The 20,851-nt window shown below is 41.6% G+C and overlaps 1 protein-coding gene across 1 annotated transcript in view; it reads right to left on the bottom strand.

The window, feature by feature from the left end:
• adcy5 (adenylate cyclase 5) overlaps positions 1 to 20,851 on the bottom strand; it is an 85,582-nt gene that overhangs the window by 19,457 nt on the left and 45,274 nt on the right. Inside the window, exons 2-7 of the mRNA XM_008432387.3 lie at positions 15,465 to 15,614; positions 13,822 to 13,943; positions 5,757 to 5,868; positions 2,403 to 2,530; positions 2,071 to 2,229; positions 1,820 to 1,961 (exon numbers count right to left, since the gene is read on the bottom strand). Coding sequence (XP_008430609.2) covers positions 1,820 to 1,961; positions 2,071 to 2,229; positions 2,403 to 2,530; positions 5,757 to 5,868; positions 13,822 to 13,943; positions 15,465 to 15,614 — 813 coding nt within the window. The remainder of the gene's footprint in view (positions 1 to 1,819; positions 1,962 to 2,070; positions 2,230 to 2,402; positions 2,531 to 5,756; positions 5,869 to 13,821; positions 13,944 to 15,464; positions 15,615 to 20,851) is intronic.

Below are 20,851 nucleotides of genomic sequence, written 5' to 3'. Positions count from 1 at the left end.
TATTGTTGTTTTTACTGCATGTCATCATATTTTCAATACAGAAACTGTTCTTCTCAGTAGAGAAACCAAAATTTGAGATGTTTGTATTCTTTATTATTTTCTTTTTCCTTAAGGAAGCCAACACTCAAGATCACATTTGAGACATTGTTAGGTCCGCATTAAATATAAAACTAAAAACGGCTGAAATTCCCAATTTGCACCGTGTGAAGGAAGTGTGGTGGTGATTGTACAAATGATCTAACTTCTGAGCTTAATAAAAAAATAATGGGGCCCAAACAGATAAGCCAAAAATAAACATTTAATTTTCACGTATTATGATTGCAGAGTTTAGGTTCTGTCTAGATTACTTTAAAAAAAAAAAAAAAAAAAAGCTTAAAACAGTTTCAGGCGATCTCCTGGGCAGCTCTCTTTATCTCTCATCTGATATCAGAACTGAACAGCTTTGAGCTATATTTGTAAAAACAAAAAAAAAAAACTGGAAGAATAAAACAAAAATGAACCAACAGCTAGACTTGAAGAAGTTCCCTCTGTCCTGAACCACAGGCGGCAGAATGAGAATAAAATATCTCTTCACATGACTTGCTAACTATAGTCCCAGCTTGTGATACTGCCGGGGGAGGCTGATAAAAAATATCAAGTCATAAACAAACTGGAGGCTCAAGCAGGGAGGCGGCGATGAACTCGGTCCAGTCTGCAGAGGCAGCCGGTTGGGAGAACAAATTCAGCTTACAGACAATACAGGGAGCAAATGAACTTACAGCTGTTTGCTGTCAGAGAGACGTCTGTCAAATAAGCTCCTTAAAGGAGCAGCTTTTCACATCGACACAAACGTCACAATGTTTTAGAGTTTTATGTGAATATTTGTGAAGTGGAATCAAAACCGGAATCCATAAATGGGAAGCAAAAAGTAATAAAAATTAGACATTATTGTTACATTTTAGTCCCATCTTTCTTTAGTTTTGAGTTGGATTCAACCAACATCATAAAGGTCTGTTAGCCTGAATAAAGACAATATCCTGTATCCATCTTTTTAAACGACTCAGCGTCCACATCCCCACTAAAGAAAAATAAAACATGATGCTACCACCTCCTCCTTTCACCATCTCTTGAAGTAAGTTCAAAACTTACTTGTATTTGGAAAAACTACAGGATGTGGAAAGGTAGTTTGTGAAACAACTGCTTGCTCTCTGTGGAAAATCACCGTAATGCCGTCATTTTTAGGACAATTTTAGACTTACACATTTAAGAAATTATGAATTTAAATGAACTACTTGAAAAGTTCAAATCTCAACAAATCTCCACGTTTTTTTTCTTTCTGATTTTACAGCAAATTTTCTCAAAATTGGTCAAAGACACTGAGTTTAAGTGACGGCTGCCTCAGCCTTACTCAATGTCAAGTTATAGTCTGTAATTGATATTTGATCAAAAGTCACATTTGACATTGAACAGCACAAATGTAAAACTTCCTAACAAGCATTTCTAAATTGGCATCATAAAATCTGTAATTTTGATTGAGAAAAAACCAAATCACTAAAACAATAACAAAATCCTGAAGGGAAACTATCTACTGATATTTTAACATTTTAATTTGTTTGATCAATTCATTCTGGCGCATCTGGCCCTTTAAAAACGTTCAGATTTTTTACATGAGCCAAAATGAAGTTTCATTTTGATATCATGAAAAAAAATGATTCTACCGCTGTTCTTTTTGGCATTTTACTGTAAAAAATTAAAAATAAAAATCTACTTTTCAACATTAAATGAGACAGAAATGATTTCGGTTCCCTTTCACTGCCTCCTCCAGCGATGAAAGCCGTACCCTTTTCTGACTGCAGCCCACAATGAGGTAGGTTTCTATGTTGCTCCTCTTCAAGTAGGCGTTTCTCTCTCCTCCGGCTCCCGGCTCCACGTCGTAGTCCCCGTTCAGGTAGTTCAGGGTGGCCTTTGTGATGTGGATGCGCCTGAAATGAAAGCGTTCCTTTTCTGAATGCTCTGGCTGTTACGTAAATCTCATGCAGCTGACCCTCTGCACTTATCAGAAGGAACGATTAGGAAGCCTATTGGACGAACCCGGCCTTGCCTCCCGCCTCCATCTGATTTGCCAGCGTGACGTCGTTGGACCAGACGTCAAACTGCCACTTCCTGAGCCCCAGCACCCCGCAGTGCACCCTGCCGCTGTGGATGCCGACTCGCATGTTCACGTTCACCCCAGTCACCTCCCGCACCAGCCTGCAGAAAAACAAAAACAAGCAAACCAAAAACTGACAATCTACACGATTAGCGTGTCTAAATGTACCAGCTGTAGTCTCAGTGAATGCTGCTGCTGAGGTTTACCAGTGAGGCGTGTTTACCAGACTTTTCTATTTTTTGAACTGGTGTATTAACGTCGTTCCCAGACTTACGAGATGGCCTCGATCATGTCCAGCCCCATCTCCACACAGCAGTGGGCGTGGTCGGCTCTGGCCTCCGGCAGCCCGGACACGCAGTAGTAGCAGTCGCCCAGGATCTTGATCCGCAGACAGTGGTTCTCCTGCCGCACAGAGCAGGAGCAAGAAAGGACATGTGCGTTATGGTATTAACCGAGAAGCAAACTTATGTGAAGAGTTAATGAAGTTATCTCTATTTAGGTTTAAATATTGTGCAAAGATTGTCACAAAATCCTTTGTGATCCAGTGTTCAATTCAAGGCCTTTTCTTTTTTCAAATATTCCAGTATAAAAGCAATGGACCTTACCAAGCTCCGCCCAGAAACGTCCCTCGAAAATCCCACCTGGCTGCATGTCTCACAAACAAAGCCTCGCGGAGCTTAGTTTCTATGTGTAAACATGACGTCTTTCATTTTGACTGACTCTGCAGAGTATTTCTGAGTCGATTAGTGTAGCATTTCTGCCGCATTTTCAAAAAATATCAGCCACGAACCAGCAACTTTATGTCATCTTTTTTGGACGACATCAAGGTGTTTGAGCCACGCAATGCCTCCAAGATTGTGCGCGTTGCAGCTAAATGCTTTTCGATGAGGAAAACAGCAGATCCTCACACCCTCAGCATAAATATAGCTGTGGACAAGATCACTGATGCCTATTGTTCTTGCAAGGCTGGGTAAGTTGGGCATTCATGGTTTTGAGGTTTCAAATGTGCCTAGGACTTGTACACGGTACCCGGTGCTAGCGTGGCTAACACGATTACAGTTTAGTAAAAAGCCTTTTCAGGTTAAATAAAATCTTTAATGTATGTCAAATACAGTACACATTGCATATTGATCTGTTCAGCTAACGTAAGAATTTAACAGACAGGCTTCAGGATGTAGAAGTTGTATCGGTACTGCCATTATGCTGTACTTGGCTAAAAGGTTTTCATAATGGATGTGTTTATTATTGACTTTATTTTTTTCATTCACTAAACACAAAGAAAGCAAAGCAATAATACTTACACCAGCAGACACTCCTTTGTTCTTATTGATCCTACAACGGTTGAGCTGCAAATGTGGTCGTGCACAAGCTTTGATCCAAGCAACTCTTTCCATTTCAGATTTTGGAAATCTGTGAATTTTAGTTCCACAAATACGATCAGGATACCTGACATCGCCTGTACAGATACGCCACTGACGGTGGAGAACCATTCTTTTTCGAGTCCTGATGCAAAAACTTTCTGCCGGTCTGGTAGTCCACAATGTACATTAGCATGTCTTTACTACTGTAGCTTCAGTTTGTGAGACGGTCACGCACATGGTAGCTGCGCTGTGACGTGAAATGGGCATTGGCCAATGAAACGCTGTGGTAAGGTCCATAAAGTACAGCATGTGAACCACATTATGTCATGTGAAAATAATGAAAGAATAGAGAAGAAATCATACATCCGCCTTTGAGCAAATCTGAGACAAACATATTTTTTGTGGGGGTTGTACAGGTTTATATTCTTCACTGCAGTGACGTTCATAGTTGGGGTTCCTCCTCAAGCAAGGCCCCATTCCAAATTCACTTTTCTGATACTGTATTTTGAGTGAAGATTTAGTGATTATATCACAGTGAACCTATTTGAAATGTAATATTTGTGGCAAAATTCCAAGGCAAGAGTTTAAGCTTTGCACCTCAGTGATGTGTCGAGTCTGTCTGATGGACCATAAAATGCAGAACCAGCCAAAACTGTGAAAAAAAGTGGGATTTATAGTCCAGAAAATATGGTGCTTCATTGTATTGTTTGCATCTTTGTCATCAGTACTGGGTGGAAATGTGTCTGTCCCTCCTCTGGCAGAAACAGAAACGTTTGTCGTCCTGCTCGCTCGTTATGAAGACTCAACATCTAAGCCTAATTAGCTGCATCCCTGGATTATCATGCCAACCGTTAGAGCTCAGGGGTTAAGCAAACATATGGTAAGTGACAAAAAGCAGGATTTAAAAATGTCAAAGGAAGCATGCAGTCCATTAAAAACAACAGAGACGCATGATATCAACCTGGATATCACGCTGGAAGTTGATGTGTGTGCCAGCATCAAATGCGTGTGCGTGTGTGTGCGCGCGCATCCCAAGGGTTTGGGAGACTATAATGTCTCATGATAGCCACCTGAGTATCCCTTTAGTACATAGACCAATACAAAAGGAGCCATTGTGTAAGGAACAGAGTGTATGTGTGTGTGTACCAGGTTTTCATATCCTTAAGGGAACTTATTTCTGTCTACAATGTGGGATTATGGGGACCATTGGTCCTTCTGGGGACATTTTATTGCTCCCCATAAGGGAAATTGTTGTTTTTGGGTTAGTGGTTAAGTCTGTGATGGATGGGGTTAGGGCTAGGATTATGGTAAGGGTTAGGCTGTAGAAATGAATGGAAAAAAAAAAAAAAAAAAAAAAAAAAAAAAAAAATCAATGTGGAGTCCCCACAAGTGATGAAAACACGACTGTGTGTGTGTGTGTGTATGTGTGTGTGTCTGTGTGTATGTGTGCGTGCGTGCTTGTGTATATGTGTGTGTGTGTGCTTGTGCACACAGAGACAGAAGGTACATCTGGCATGGAGATAAAAGTGTCAGATGCAACATTTCTGGTTTACGACAGCATTATGCCTGTTCAGTTCATAAATATTGATCAGCAGCCGATTGTTTCACCTTTCATAAACAAATGACAGAAACCGAGGATCAGCTCAACACACGATGACGCTGGATAAAGGAAATATATCAGTATTCACAAGGTTGTGGTGCAACTATTAATAACCGGGAAGCTTCAGCAATGGCAGTGAAGGTACAGTAATATTAAGTTGCTGTTTATGTACGAAACCACAGCATCTCCAAGAAGGGATTCAACATGTGCATGCGTGTAATTCTTCTATATGTAATTTGTAAACACCATATAGAAGTGTAAAGTTGAAACTAGCCAGGCGCCACATATTATTGTAAAATAAATGTATGTAAATCTATTGTGATTTTTTTTTTTTTACCTGCTCAGCAAAAAATGAAAGATCCAAAATGTAATAAAACAAAGTAGAAAAGTACGAACTATTGACTTTTAGGCCCCTATAAATTGGGTTTCCATGTTTTTGACAAAACAGGTGTGAAATATGCAACATGACCTTATTTCTTTGCAACATTTCTAGTCTTCCTGTATGTCTGTAAGGCCCCATAGCAACCGCTAACCTCGCACTCAAAACGTCTGAAACAACAGTTCTCAAAGTTTACACACAGAAAAGACATATTCAAATAAATAAAAACACCAAGCATCATTGCAATCTTTTGAAAATTGCACGTGCTTGCATGCGTTGTACGCTTACGGCTGCCAACTTGTCAAAGCGGGCGAAAAGCTCATTGAGCGTCATCACCAGCTCCTGTGCCGTGCACTGCGACGCCAGACTGGTGAAGCCCTCGATGTCAGCAAACAGGATGCTGCAGAAACACAAAAACAAGAGAGGCATAGCCGGTCATGTCTCACCTAATGGTTTTTCCTCCTCTCACTTTTCACTTTCTGTGTTTTGGTGAAGTTGAGAAGCTTAACGTGGCGGCAAAACCTAAGTAAAGGTTAGCCTGACGGGGTTTCCAATTTTCAGAATAATTGCGAAGATCAACCGTGAAAATTTGGTGTGAGATAAAAGAAGAGTGTTGCAGATCTGCCACTTGCTATAGGGTTTTGCGTTTCTTTTAATAAAAAAACAAAACACAATTAACATGACCGTGAAGAGAAGTCAAATGATAAAGTGTGTGGAAGAAATGTCAAATATGGGTTGATCCAGTTTTCAATGTGAAATTTAAATGAGAAGACAAGAAGAAAAAATGTGAAGAAAACGATACAATTCAGGACATTTCTAGAGACGAGTCACTGAAACATGGAGCTGAATTGAAAATGATTTGGACTCCAAACAAAGCCTCTTTCTAAATGACAGGTGGATTTTGAAACATTTTTCGCAAAATTTTTGGTTTTTAGGTCTTATTATTCATGATTACTGGAATCCTGTAGCGAATTCAACCAAATAAAAAAAACTGTGACAAAATCCCACATATAAATGACTTCCATCTAAAGCCATTGCCGACTATTAAACTAATCATGTCGTTTCTTTTTTTCTATTTTCTTTTACAAACTACATGAATACAAATCGTCCTGTGACGGACTGGCTACTGCTTTTCACCGACTGAGACGTTTTTCATAATTTCCCCTGTAGCTCCGGCTCAGCAGCAGGACCGATGATGATGTCACCGGGCCGAGTCATTTCCCTCCGTGGCGAGGTCCTGTTGACAGGTGAGAGGCTGGAACGGGCTGGGAAGGACTGGCAGGTCAGCCTCATGTAAACTCTCAGGAAAATGTTCAGTGAGCATCACAAACATCCTCAGCTCGGTTCTTCCTGTCTCAATAAGCATATTTATTCTCTGGCTATATCGGTTTTCTCCTGGGGTAAATCATGTGAGGCGCTGAAGTCAAAGACAGAAGGGATGACCATGCCATGTGTTGTTGTTTTTTGTTTTTTTTCTCTAAGGTCTTCACGGCTCTATTAAGAACAATTAAAATAAACTCTAATTCGCTAGATTATGATATTTTCCTAAAAAAAAACAATCTTAGATGTTCGGACAGTATTTAAATAAACTCAAATATCTCCACAGTGCAAATGTTAAACAGTAGCCTGGCAATGTGCAACATTCATGATCCAAACAATAAAACTAATTTAATAATTTAGTGAATATAAATAACATTGAAATTCCTTCTGATTAAACTTATAGTTTATGTGATTAAGTTAAAATTGTATTTCGACATGCATCTTGTATTCCAATAGAGTTTACATTACAGAGCAGACGCCTTGTAATAAATCAATAAAGCAAAAAGCAAGGAAGAAAATAAATATCTTATCCATCGGGACAGCTCAGGAAAATAATCAAAGAATATTTTTTCTCCTTATGTTCCTCTCTTGTCTTTTACAATTATTGGTATAATATTAACTATAATAATTTACGGCGCTGTAAAAGACTAACGTACAGATTTTCTTTTTGATATTTTATCCGAACCAGCGCACAGGAGCTGGTCCTAAGAGTCCTCACTCCGAAGCCTGAAATAACGTCAGTGGTGATACGGAGAGGGAATGACAAAGGCTGCCAGGGTCATTAAGTCCCATTTAATTGTTACCTTGGTGATGAATGACTGGTTAGTCTGCAACATTAACTCTGTGAGATCTTAAAGTGAGAGCCACTGCAGGGGCGGCTAAGAGGCCACACTGAGCGTCCATGAGGAAAACGCTGTTCACACGCATCGGCGAGATGTGACGAGCTAGTTGTCACTTTGGCACAAAAGCAGCTTCCTCAGTGATTTGAGACAAGAAGAATATACAAGAAATTATCTTGGATAAAGAACAATACTTACGTTAATATAAAAAGATTGGTCTTTTTGGAATATGCCACTTTTGTTGACTCACAGGTCTTCTTACCTTGTTTCAGAAAGAAGTTTGTAACGCTGCAGGAGAATTAATTCCACTATTTACACCAACAGGGCTGATGCAGCAAGTGACGCCTTGTTGCCCAAACATGCCTTCATCCAGTTTATCAAATTTGGTTGTGGTTAATACCGTAACCGCCATCTGCTTGCATGAAGAACTACATGATGTATGTAGGGTGTTTTCACACCTGATACGTCTGGTAGACTCGGTTTGATTTGGGGGACCAAAACTTCAACACTTGTTCCATCTTCATCCGGTTCGCTTTCACACTGCACCGTGTCAAACGATCCGAACTAATGGAAAAAACCCCTCGCCTGTGGTGGCGCTGCTCCAAGAGCCACTGAAGGACACAAAGGGAAAACAACTTCCTTCCTCACAAAATGCCAGCAGAAGCAGAGCAGCATCAGATTTCAGCAGTTGTAGGATTTGTCTTTTGTTTTTGGGAAAGGTCACGAGTCATTTCTCCTGGGGACGTTAGACTCTCGTGATCGTTTTAGGTTATATTTACCCATAATGCACTGCAGCTCGCTTCCTGCTTTTGTAGTGGTCTCTGGTCTTCTTGCATCCACATATGTATTAATAAATTTACTTCAATTGAACAGAGACCTAGGCGTGTAGGCAGACCAGAGTTCACTTTTTTGGTCCAATTTGAGTTTGATTGGGTATTCATACCGCCAAAAAGGAACCAAACGTTTTCTACACCAAGGTTTTAGAGTTTGATTAAAGCAGACTAAACATAGAGCCAGAGTTCAATCTGAGCTATATATTCTGACAAAATGATGTTAAACTATTGGACTGTAAAGGTACCAATTTTGAGAGGGAAACAGTCATTCCTCTTCCCAATGACTCCAGCTCCTTCTAATGGATCTCAAGGTGTTTCCACAACCATTACAGAAAGTCTCTAGTGCCCAGGAAGCATCCCAATCAGATGCCTGAACCAACTCCCTGAAAACCAATTTTTTTAGCCCGTCTGGTTCTTTAGGTCAGACCCATTTCTCATGAAAACATCTGAAAACCAAAGGAGGACTAATAAATTGAGAGTGGACACTGACACTAACCAGCCTGTTTGCATTTTACAATCCAACACAAAAACTCTCTTAAACGTTACAGTGGGAAAACTACAGATAGCTACAGAACATCAGTGTGCTGCTCTCCTCTCATAACTACCAGCTAGCAGTGATGATGCGAACCCAACCGCGAGTGTGTCCACTTTGAAACCACAGGGTATTTTTATTTTTGCTGTTGTTGCTGCTGCAGGTTCATGTCTTGTTCACGCTTCCAACAAAGGGAACAAAGGCACTGAAGGTCAGTCCCTCTAATTTATGTAATGCAGTTTGGAGAGCTGCTGGCCTACATACCAGCAACAGCAGCTTCTGTCACAATGTGCTGTTGGAGAATATCACTCGTACATTTAAAGGGCAACCGGGCAGCCTTACTACACACACACACAGCCTTACTACACACACACACGCACGCACACACACACACCGCATCCTAAGACATATCTTGCATAATCCCAAAACAAAGCAAATAAAAATCAGCATCCATTTTGACCTCAATCTGTGAGTCGCTGAGCATTGATTTAGAGCTGAGGTTTCCAAACTGTGGGTCGCGCCCCCTAGGGGCCATTGCAGGGGGGGCGAGGGAAGCCGTCTGGATGAAAAGAAAAACAAACAAAAAACCATGAATGCTGTATGTGCTGGGTTTTTACCTTAGAATGGCCAACTCTCTGTTATTCCTATGTCAATTTGATACAGTAGGGGCTTCCGCACTTCCCATATCTGTGTCCTCTGTCACTTTTATCAGCAGTTAAAAATGTTTAATCCGTTGTTAACATGTGGTAACCTGTTTTTGGGAGGCGCTTTTAAACACAACATGAGCGCTACGACGCTTGCGCTGGGTTTACACCCGTTTGGAATAACCCTAACTGTTAGGGTTAGAAAAATGTCTGGGTGAGGCATAAATGCAGTTACAAGACGCATGTTGTTGTCGTCGTCTGAGAAGACCCCTAAAATCCCCCCACACTAAAACTCTATGTCCACCAGTTTACCGCGACGATAAACTCAAGCTTACGATGAGTGCAAACCCCCAAAAACCAACAGTGTTGGTGGGATTTTTTATTTTGTATAAACAAGAAAATTGATATCTTTAAAAATATGATTACGTGCAATTATTTTCTTTTCAACTGTGAAATCATATTACATAATGAAACGACGTAGCCCTGTTTTATTTTGGGCAACGTTTTATTATATTTAGTGGCTTTTACTATATATGACATGCAGTCGTAAGCCAAACAATCCATTGCGACACAACACCACAATGAATTTTCAAACGCTTTTTATCGCCACTTTTGCCTTTATGGGAATAAATACCACAAAATGTCATGATACATTTTAACTACTTAGCTCCTGTTCCTATCTGTCAGCACGCCATTTGTTAAATGGAGCCGATACTTGATGTGATTTTAACCTGCACCACATGTTTTGTTTACCTGAGCATCCGACATGACTCATTCCCTGCGGTACGAAATGAGTTAAATAACGGTGACCCACTCTGAGTGGGTAAAAATGTGTAGCCTCAGCCATCAGAGACAATTTGTGCCTCTGCGCCGGATCAAAAGGATGTAATTACATGCCTTGCTTGGTTCATTAACCGATTTGCCACCTCTGTTGTTGCGGCGCTCTGAATTCCTAAATTAAAAGCCGCAGACAGACACACGCGTAATGCATCTGTACGGCAGCGGCGGCAGGCTTTGGACCCTGAGCGGCACCGTCTGCCTCCCTCCGTTTGCCCTCTTGCTCTTTAGTCGTGGCGGTGGGAGGCGTTGCCCCTCTTCCTGTTGTTCCTCTGTCGCTCAGCGGAGCCCCAATTAACCAGAAAAGCCGCTGACTGCTTCCCAACGCGTCCCGGTCGCGCCTCGTTACCGGACGGCGCATTTGTGACCGCCGACAGAACTCGGCCCGGGTCGGTGGACGCTGCTAACGCGCTTCATGCTCTCAGCAAGTCGCACAACATCTATTGTCCAACTGGGGATAATATTTGTTATGCAGATTTACACCCAACACTTTGGGTTTTTTTTCCAGCTTCCAAGACCTTTCACATGATTTTCCTGCAGTTTTTCGCTTAATGAAATCATAAAAAGGATATTAGAATATCCAGATTCAGTGCCCTTAAAAGTATTCACCTCACTTAAGAGTTTTTTCCTCAATTCTTGAGTGAAAGGACAATGATACATGTTTTTATCTTTGGTGATTTTGCAGTGCAGTGGGCTCTTCATTTTTTCCAGAGCTGTATTTTTTTCAGCGCTGCACCACCTGACCAAAGGCAGCAAAACTCAAACTGCATTTTCAGATCCAGGCTCCAGTTGTTTAGGTCGGATTTCATCCACTTCTTATGCAGTTTATACGGAAATTGATCAATTTCCTGGAATCTTGAGGGCTCCAAAGCATAACTTCATTGATAGAGCTATGTGGTAACCAGATGGCCAGATCAGTACCGTTTTCTTACTCCACAAGGTGGCGCTCAAACGGACACCTGTCTCCCAACCATCCATCTGACGCAGTTAGTGTTTAATGATTCTCTCTGATATCATATAAAAACACATTGTGCACTAAAAACTATAGCAACTCAACACGGCTTCACCAAAACATTAAAGATGAACATCAGAGGAGAATAAATAAACATAAACATCCGATCAAAACTGGCCAGATGAAAGAGTCCGTTTCCCACCATATGAAATGAAAACCATATGTTTTGCACATGTATTTCTCAGGAAAGACAGTAGTGATACGGAACAAGGAGTCACCAATACGACACATTAGCGACTGAGCGTTTGACGACTGTATTTGGCAATTTATCACATTAATTCTGAATAAAATGAAGACAAAGCAAAGAGTAAAACTGTTTCAATTGACGCAGAGTCCGAACCAAATTTGAAATTTGGTTCGTGTGGCAAATTTCTGTTAAGATTAGGATTCGACAGACATGATGGTCGAGAGGAAAGAGGAGAGTGTTCCCTAAGTGATGCAATGCAGGCTGCAACTGTGCAGTGAAGGTGGGAGATTTCACCCAATAGCATCTAATCAACAAGTTCTTCAGGAGGGTGAGTTCATATGCATTTCAAATATTTGTTGAAAAGAAAAAAAAAAGGGGGGGGAGGAAATTTAATCAAAGGGTGCAACACATAAAATCCGAATACATACGTTGAAGTTTGTTGTCGCATGTTGGGCATTAACGTTTTAAAATTAATTTTACATGTTTAAAATACAACATAAACATTTGTGACTTACTGTTTTTTTTTCTTATAAACTAAAAGCACCCTTTATATTCATGACACTGTGACTCACGTTACACTCTACATGGACGCTGTGGAAAGAGTCAGGTGGAAAATACTCTCTGAAAAATACCATAGAGCATGTTGACATGGCAACGTCTGCACTACTTCTCCCTCCTCGTCTGCCACCGTCTGTGGGTGGGCTGCACTATTCTGGATCAACATGGATTATATGAGATATATAATGTTGCAGTATATGTAGTGTTCCTTATTTAAACAATGCCTTTCAGTTAGTAGTAGAGTCAACATGTCTCTTAACATCACTGCATGCATCAAACATACAACCTCAATTAGCTGCTTATGACGTAAATTTAAATCAAACTTGAGTGAATTGTAGAAAAACTGTTCCGTCCATACTTGTTACAGTCACATTGGTTCAATTCAAAGCTAAAGACTGATTTGTAAGTCATGGAGCAGAACATCATGTGGTGACTGAAAGCAGGCAGAAGAAAGAGGAGAACGTGCACAGCGTTGTACTGCAGAAACGCATCGCTGTGGAAATGTTCACCACTAGATTACTGGAGTAAATAAATACTGCAGAAAGCAGAGAGCCGCTGAGCCTGCTGTCCCTCGTTTGCGGTGGCAAAAGTAGCCAGTTAACGTGGTAAATATACAGTTTAAAATAAAGTACCAGCAATGGTGGAAATTATCTGCTTTTTTTTCTATTAGAGTGCATGCAAACACAAAATGTTGATGTCTGAGAACGGAAAATGAATATTTACTTGCATTAGCTCTGCAGCAAAGGTAGCTGCTACAGGAAGCTAGAAAAGTTCAAAGGTCAACTTATTCTTTACAATGTGTACATTGTTTTTATTTTTCTTTATCAGACTTATATAGTCAGTTTTACTGAATAGGACATGTTGCGTTGCATTTATACTACATGCATTGTTAAAGTTGTCATATATTTTTATGTTGCTGCGACATAAGTTAGTTTAGTTAGACATCAGAGGTCTAATTTGAATTTTACCAACATATTTCTAATGACTTGGCAGTTACCCAACCAGACAGATGATTTAAACAGGATTTGATGGAGGGAGTCAAAGATCAGGGTGATGGCAAAGAGGCCTTCCAACATTAAAGCAACGGGGCTCATTGTGAACGATTACTAGTTATAATAATAGTGGAAACATGCGAAAAGCTGTTCAGCGTTTACAAGAAGGGTTTGCTCGCTGTAACATGAATAAAAGATTTATCATTGATTATTAAGAGGGGTGGACATCGTTCCTGACATGCCATTTGTTAAATAAAATACCATATAAAACAGATTATTTTCCTCAAAAATGCCTTTCTTTTACATTCTTTAGTTGTGGTTTGAGAGACGCCTGGCTGATTTTCAAGCTTCACCTGCAAACTGAAGCATTTTCTGAATATCTAAGTGTATTTATAAGGTTTGTCAGATCCAAAATGCCTTGACACTTGATTTTTCTGAACGTCGTGTTTACCTAATGAAAGGAGCATGCAGTGTAAATTGATATTTGCTGATGTTTTGCCTGTTTTGAAAATCAAACATGAGCTTTTTTTCAAATGCTTCGTTCATATCCGTGTTCATCTGGGCCCCCCACCTCGTCGTCGCAGCTCCTCTGATGTTACCTGACGTTGTCGTGCTTTTGGATGTAGATCTTGTGAAACATCATGTCCTCCTGCTTGGCATTTATGTCAGCTTTCATCTCCATGGCAACATGACGAGGAAGTACTGAGAGTAAGAGACGCTCCTGCAGAAGGAGAGAGAGAGAGCGAGAGAAGAGACGTAAGTTTGACGTGAAAGTGAGCGGGGCTTGTCAGAGAATAAACAAACGCAATCCTGCTATGATTCGTTTATGGAGGCTGTCATTAAATAATTCAATTTTTAACAATTAGTGTCCAAATTTTACAAGTCAATTTACTGGCGCTTATTTTCAATGTTATCATTGCTGTTAGAAATTGTAGAACTATTAGTTTGTTTCCCTAAACAAACTAATAGTTATTCTAAAAAGAAAAATAAACGACTTTATTGTAAAGATATATGCACATTTCAAATTTGTATACAAATAAAGTTGTGGTTTGAAGTAAAATAATAAAAGATACAAGTCGAAGATACAAGCAGCAAGGCCGTTTCTTACTTCAGGCCATATGCTGCGCTTCTAAAAATGATACATTTTACTAAGTGGAAATTAAGATTATTCCACAAAACTTTGAGTCATGTGGTGTATTTGAAGTACACAAACATACGTAATGTGCTCTAAATTTACATGCGTGTCACGGTAAAGGTAAAATATGTATTTGTTAAAATAATACAAAAAAAGCTAGTTTGTACTTCCATTCCATCAAAGCAACCTGATTAATTTTTCCTGCAGTGCTGAGTGAATCTTCATCAGCCAAGACAGAATGTCTGCATAGTGTGGTATGAGATTCATTTATGATATTGTCTGGTTGTGGTTGCGACTTTTCTCAGTACTTTCAGGAGCAGGGACTCATCTGTGTAGTCTTCACTGCTCTCCAAAAGTTGCAATCCTCTTCCTATAACTCTTTAAAGCATGTGTGCAATATAGTGTGATCGGACTTTAGATGGAAATTAAAATGACAAAAACAAGTACATTTACTGCGTATTCTATAAAACATTTTTTTAGAAAACTTACGCACATTAAGTTTGTGTCTCTGTCCTAATCAATCTGCACATTTATGATGCAAAATACAGGAAATATATATATTATTAAAAAAAAACAGTAAAAAAAAGAAAAAGTACATTTCCCCCCCAACATTCGAATCCGCAAATGATCAGACTTTTGCGGCTCTGAGCATTTCCAGAATTTAGGTACAGAAGACAGCAGTCTGTTACATGACGACACTAACCTGGATCTACCTTTGGGGATATTTTCTAAACTGTCCCATCAAGACAATCTGATGCTTCGGCAGATGCAAGGAAGGCCGAACTGATTACAGCAACGCAGCTCTGATCATCTTTCACTCAGTCTGTCACAAAATGCGCTGGATTAGCACATTAGCTGTGCTAATGGCTAACAGAAGATGCTAACCAACGCCCCCCCAATCACCTTATTTTTGTTTTAAGTTCTAGGTCTAAACTTTGGACGCTTTCTGGTAAAACAGACCTGGAAAACCTCCAACTTTTGAAATTCTGTACTTACAGTAAGATAGCCGTTTCAGGATGCCACCAGTCTTATTCCAACCACATTGAGCGGGTAGTGTTTGTGAGAATGCCCCAACACATTTCTGAGAGTCGCCTCTCAGTCGCCTACCTGCTGCTGGTTTTCCCTCTGGGAGTGGAGGCGAGCCTGGATGCACTCCCTGGTCTCCTGGAAGGCCTGCCTCTGGGAGCCCTCGGCCGGGTAGTGCGTACACACTCCTACAATGTTGGAGCAGGAGAAGACCAGGATGTTGGAGACTATCTGTGGGAAGAGGAGGGAAAACGTAAGTGAAGGCCGCCGGATAAACGCGTTGTTGTTCTATTCCTATCAGCTGTTCAGAAAACTGCTCGTCACAGCTATAACCTTTACATCTCGGTCAATTAGAATACGACTGAAATGTTGATTTATTTCTGTAATTAGATAAAAAAAAAAAAAACGAAACTCTGAAACTCTTAAATATTTATTGTACACAGTGATGTAGAGACAGAAGACGTTGGAATCTGCACAAATTAAAGCCGAAAACAAACATGTGGGTCGCCCTGAATATCAACAACTTCTCAAAACCTCATTTATATGTTTTGTTTTTATTAGATTTTATAAAAAGCTGATAGTGAAATGTTTTGCTAGTAGATATCAAATTGTACTGCACATGAGCCAGCTTCACATTTCAACAAATTAACACTACAGCCCCCCTGACAGAACACGGACTTCATAATTTGATATCAAGGAAGGCTCCACCACTGTCCATTACCCACCTTATATATAAGGTGGATATTATATATATATATATACTGCCAAATAATTGTGTTCAGCCAAAACGTCACTAAAGACAAGCAACACGGAGCATGTAAAACTTCACAGACTTCCAAACGTTCGCTTTGTGGCGCACCTGTTCCAGAGCGCGGTGCCCTTCACTGGTCTTTTACATGCCGTGTATTTGGGCTTGAAATATGCAGAACAAAGATACGAGGAGCTCCACAGCCGCGGTGAGAGAGACACAAAGTGTTTGAAGCAGGATTTCCCCGCGCTGCAGCTGCTTTCCCTCCGACAGAGAGCAAAGCGCTCTTTGTTTCCGTCGGCTCCGCCGGTGCGCCTCGCCCCCCTCTCGCCGCAGGGAACAGGGCGTCTCAACCTTCTGCGTGGTTTTTCGACACGCCGTTTTGTTTTTTGTTTTTTTGTCCGAATATCTTTATACAGGACAGTGCCTGTCTCATTAGGAGACTCCGCAGGGCCGGCTCACATGCTACCAGCTTGGGACGGACGGTATCAGAGAAAACTGAGCTGATGCAAAAAAAACAAACGGACTTCTGATTTAATTTCTATAAAGTGAAAAAAATTAATGTGTTAAATCTCCAGAGCGACTTGTGTCATGTTATAATATACATATACGACTCATTAGACGCCACCACCAGAAACAATAAAAAGTACTAAGCTTAAAAAGTAATAGCTCAACCTTTTGTATTTTAATTTAAACACGAGTAAATATCAGTTTAGGGCTAATTAGCTTCATCTGTTCAGACCTCTAAATTGCAGCATAATGCAGGACTGAATGGAAACGTGTTTCATTTGTAGAATGACAATTAGAAAACCGAGCTTAACCACAAACTACCAGATTCAGGGATTTTATGGTTTAACTTAATGTCATTATCAAGTATCAGACTGCATGTTGCCAGGAGGGGATGCGATGCAGAACTTGACTAAACATGTCACGGGAAAGAAAATGTTCATTCCTGCAGCGGTCATCACATTTAGTGAGATTCCAGAATTGGGCTTTTGTATCAAATGTTATTTTTCTTTTACGGAAACAAAAGTTTAACAAACACAGATCACAACTCTAAGCAGCTGTCAGTGTTAACCTTGACAAGAAACTGACACTCTTTTAGTTCCCATAACTGTAAATACCTTTCAAATGACCAGGCAATTTTGTTCTTCTTGCAAGAAAAGAGAAGCATCTTTGAATCTGCTGATCAAAAGGATAATGATCATAGTTAGTAAAGACTTTATAGAGAGAAATACAGATGAATGATGATGGGAAAACAACAGACTTCTATCAAGTTTACTATGTGTATTATAGGCGTAATTACCAAAATTACGCCTATAATTTTGTCATGGCAAAATGTGAACCTTCGCCGTCGCACAATCCCACGTGAAGCTCTTACCAGAACACTCTGTCTACCTCCACTGGCTGCAAATACTCCAAACTAACCAAACCGCAAACCTTAGTGTGAACATGGGTTAAGCCTAATGACATCGGTACTAATAAAAAAAATTCCTCAGAGACAAAAATAATGAGAGCATATAAACCTTAAGGGGAAAAGAAAAACGGTCCCATAGAAAACTTTACCGCCCACAACCAAGGTAGAAAATGATTTCATGGTCCTTCCACGACTCAGCTTTTTCGAAGGTCTTTTTTTGTCGCTTTTATCTGATTGCACAAACAGAAAAAGGTTTTCAATTTGCTCTGTGTTTGTGTGCATTCAGTGGAAACAACAACAAAAAAGAACCAACAAGCTGAGTCAGCAATAAACTCGGATTTTAAAAATTCACCAAACACTCCATCCCTTCCATCTACACATATCCATTATGTGTTCTCAGTTTGTCTGGTTTTAATATTCACATTATTAAATCCACTTTCAAGTCAACAATCAAATATAACAGTCTGAATTGAAACGTTAGAACTAGAAGTGTCCAAGTCCGGATGGACGCACTTTTGCACTTTTAAACGGTCGCGTTGGAGAACTGATCTAAAAATGCAACAAGTGAAAACAAAAGGTTTACATGACAGGGGAATGCCTTTTTAGATGAAACAACTCTAAAAAATATGGCAACCTGAATTATTAAATTATGAATGAATTAAAATGTATGATTAAATTATCAGCAGGCTAAAACGTGGGTTTAAACCTGTGCTAATTTTAGCCGGTACCTTTTTAGTAGTTTTCAGTACCAAGTTCGCCATCGGGGTTGCGTATAACTCCTGTAGAAACTTAAGTTGGAACAAAAATATGTGACTGCTAACTAATAAGAGCCGAGGAGCTTTTTGGCCACCTCTGCGACCTTGACCCCAGAAATTGGAGAGCCCAACCCAGAGTCCCCAGGCTCAGCTTCCTGAACAGAAGGCATGTTGGTGGGATTGAGGAGGTCTTCGAAGTATTCCTCCCACCGGCCCACAACGTCCCGAGTTGAGGTCAGCAGCACACCATCCCCACTATAAACAGTGTTCGTGCTGCACTGCTTCCCCCTCCCGAGACGCCGGATGGTGGACCAGAATCGCCTCGAAGCCGTACGGAAGTCTGTCTCCATGGCCTCTCCAAACTCCTCCCGCCCGAGTTTTTGCCTCAGCGACCACCCAAGCCACATGCTGCTTCGCCCGCCAGTACCCATCAGCTGCTTCTGGAGTCCCACAAGCCAAAAAGGCCCAATAGGACTCCTTCTTCAGCTTGACAGCATCCCTCACCAAAGGTGTCCACCAATGGGTTCGAGGGTTGCCGCCACGACAGGCACCAACAACCTTGCGGCCGCAGCTCCAATAAGCCGCCTCGGCAATGGTCCACTCAGACTCATTGTCTCCAACCTCCCCCGGAAGGTGTTCGAAGTTCTGCCGGAGATGGGAATTAAAGCTCCGTCTCACAAGGAATTCCGCCAGACGTTCCCAGCAGACCCTCACTATACGTTTGGGCCTGGCATGCCTGACCAGCTTCCTCCCCCACCACTGGAGCCAACTCACCACCAGGTAGTGGTCAGTGGACAGCTCCGCATCTCTCTTCACCCGAATGTCCAAGACATACGGTCGCAGGTCCGATGAAACGATGACAAAATCGATCATCGAACTGCAGCCTAGGGTGTCCTGGTGCCACGTGCACATATGGACGCCCTTATGCTTTAACATGGTGTTCGTGATGGACAATCCGTGACGAGCACAGAAATCCAACAACAGAACACCACTCGAGTTCAGATCGGGGGGGCCGTTCCTCCCAACCACGCCCCTCCAGGTCTCACTGTCATTGCCCACGTGAGCGTTGAAGTCCCCCAGTAGAACAAGGGAGTCCCCAGGAGAGGCACTCTCCAGTACCCCCTCTAAGGAGTCCAAAAAGGGTGGGTAATCTGAACTGCTGTTCGGCCCCGTAAGCACAGACAACAGTCAGAACCCGTCCCCCCACCCGTAGGCGGAGGGAGGCTACCCTCTCGTTCACCGGGGTAAACCCCAACGTACAGGCGCCAAGATGGAGGGCAACAAGTATGCCCACTCCTGCCCGGTGCCTCTCACCATGGGCAACTCCAGAGTGGAAGTACGTCCAGCCCCTCTCAAGGAGACTGGTTCCAGAACCAGAGCCATGCGTCGAAGAGAGGCCGACTATTTCTAGCCAGAACCTCTCAGCCTCGCACACTAGCTCCGGTTCCTTCCTCACCAGAGAGGTGACGTTCCACGTCCCAAGAGCCAGCTTCTGCAGCCGAGGATCAGACCGCCTGGGTCCCCTCCCTCGGCTGCCGCCCCTAACACAACGCACCTGACCCCTTTGGCCCCTCCGATAGGTGGTGAGCCCATTGGAAGGGGGACCCACGTCTCCTCTTCAGGCTGAGCCCGGCCGGGCTCCGTGGGTAAAAGCCCGGCTACCAGGCGCTCGCCATCGTGCCCCACCTCCAGGCCTAGTTCCAGAGTGGGGCCCCGGTGACCCGCGTCCTTGCAAGGGAAAACCAAGTCCAATGTTCGTCTCCATGATAAGGGGTCTTCTCCTCCAATTTATTATAAACAAATGTATACTTTTTTAGACTTCTTGTTCCTTTGTGGTCATTTTAATATTTCACAGAGAGAGAAAGAGAAACAATGATGGAAAATTGAAAGGAGGGATACAAGGTAGGAAGAGAAGGACAGAAGATAGAAGGAGAGATTGGTTGTGGCAAGGAAGTAAGAGAGGAAACAAGGGAGGAGTTATATAGGAAAAGAAAGACAAAATGACAGAAAGAAAAAGAACGTACAACTTTTACATATTCGTTATTTTATGACGCAAAATATCGCAAAAATGATGGCGTATCGAACTTTTGCCACTTTCCTAATTTTAAACCACTTGAATCTGCACTTGGAACAAAAAACAATCCTGACTGAAAATAACATCTCCAAGCATTTCTGGACTTTTAGCTTCATTTGGAGGGGAAAAAAAAATTGTCGGGAGAAGACGGAGAGATAACCAAAAACAATCCCACGGACCCCTGGATGTTCAAGGGCCCACCGCCAAGCCCACTCACATCTCCACCCATTTCTAGTGTGATGACTGAGGCTCCATCTCTGTTACAGCCGAATGACCAGAACTACAACATTCATTCTTCCAAAATAGAAAAAAACAAAAACAAAACACAACTTTCTAACTTGCTCTATTTCTAGCAACCCGGCTCTTGTTGTTTCTAGCTCACAGGCTGTCAGAAGCACAGCTGCCGCAACACTTCCTATCTAATCAATGAGAGCCATACAGGGAGGCTTGGCAGCTATAGCTGAATCACTTCTG

Source organism: Poecilia reticulata, chromosome 2 (assembly GCF_904066995.2).
Source record: "Poecilia reticulata chromosome 2, P_reticulata-male-v2, whole genome shotgun sequence".
Classification (NCBI taxonomy): domain Eukaryota; kingdom Metazoa; phylum Chordata; class Actinopteri; order Cyprinodontiformes; family Poeciliidae; genus Poecilia; species Poecilia reticulata.
Note: the sequence above shows the minus strand (reverse complement) of the source record. Positions and strands in the feature narration are given on the sequence as shown.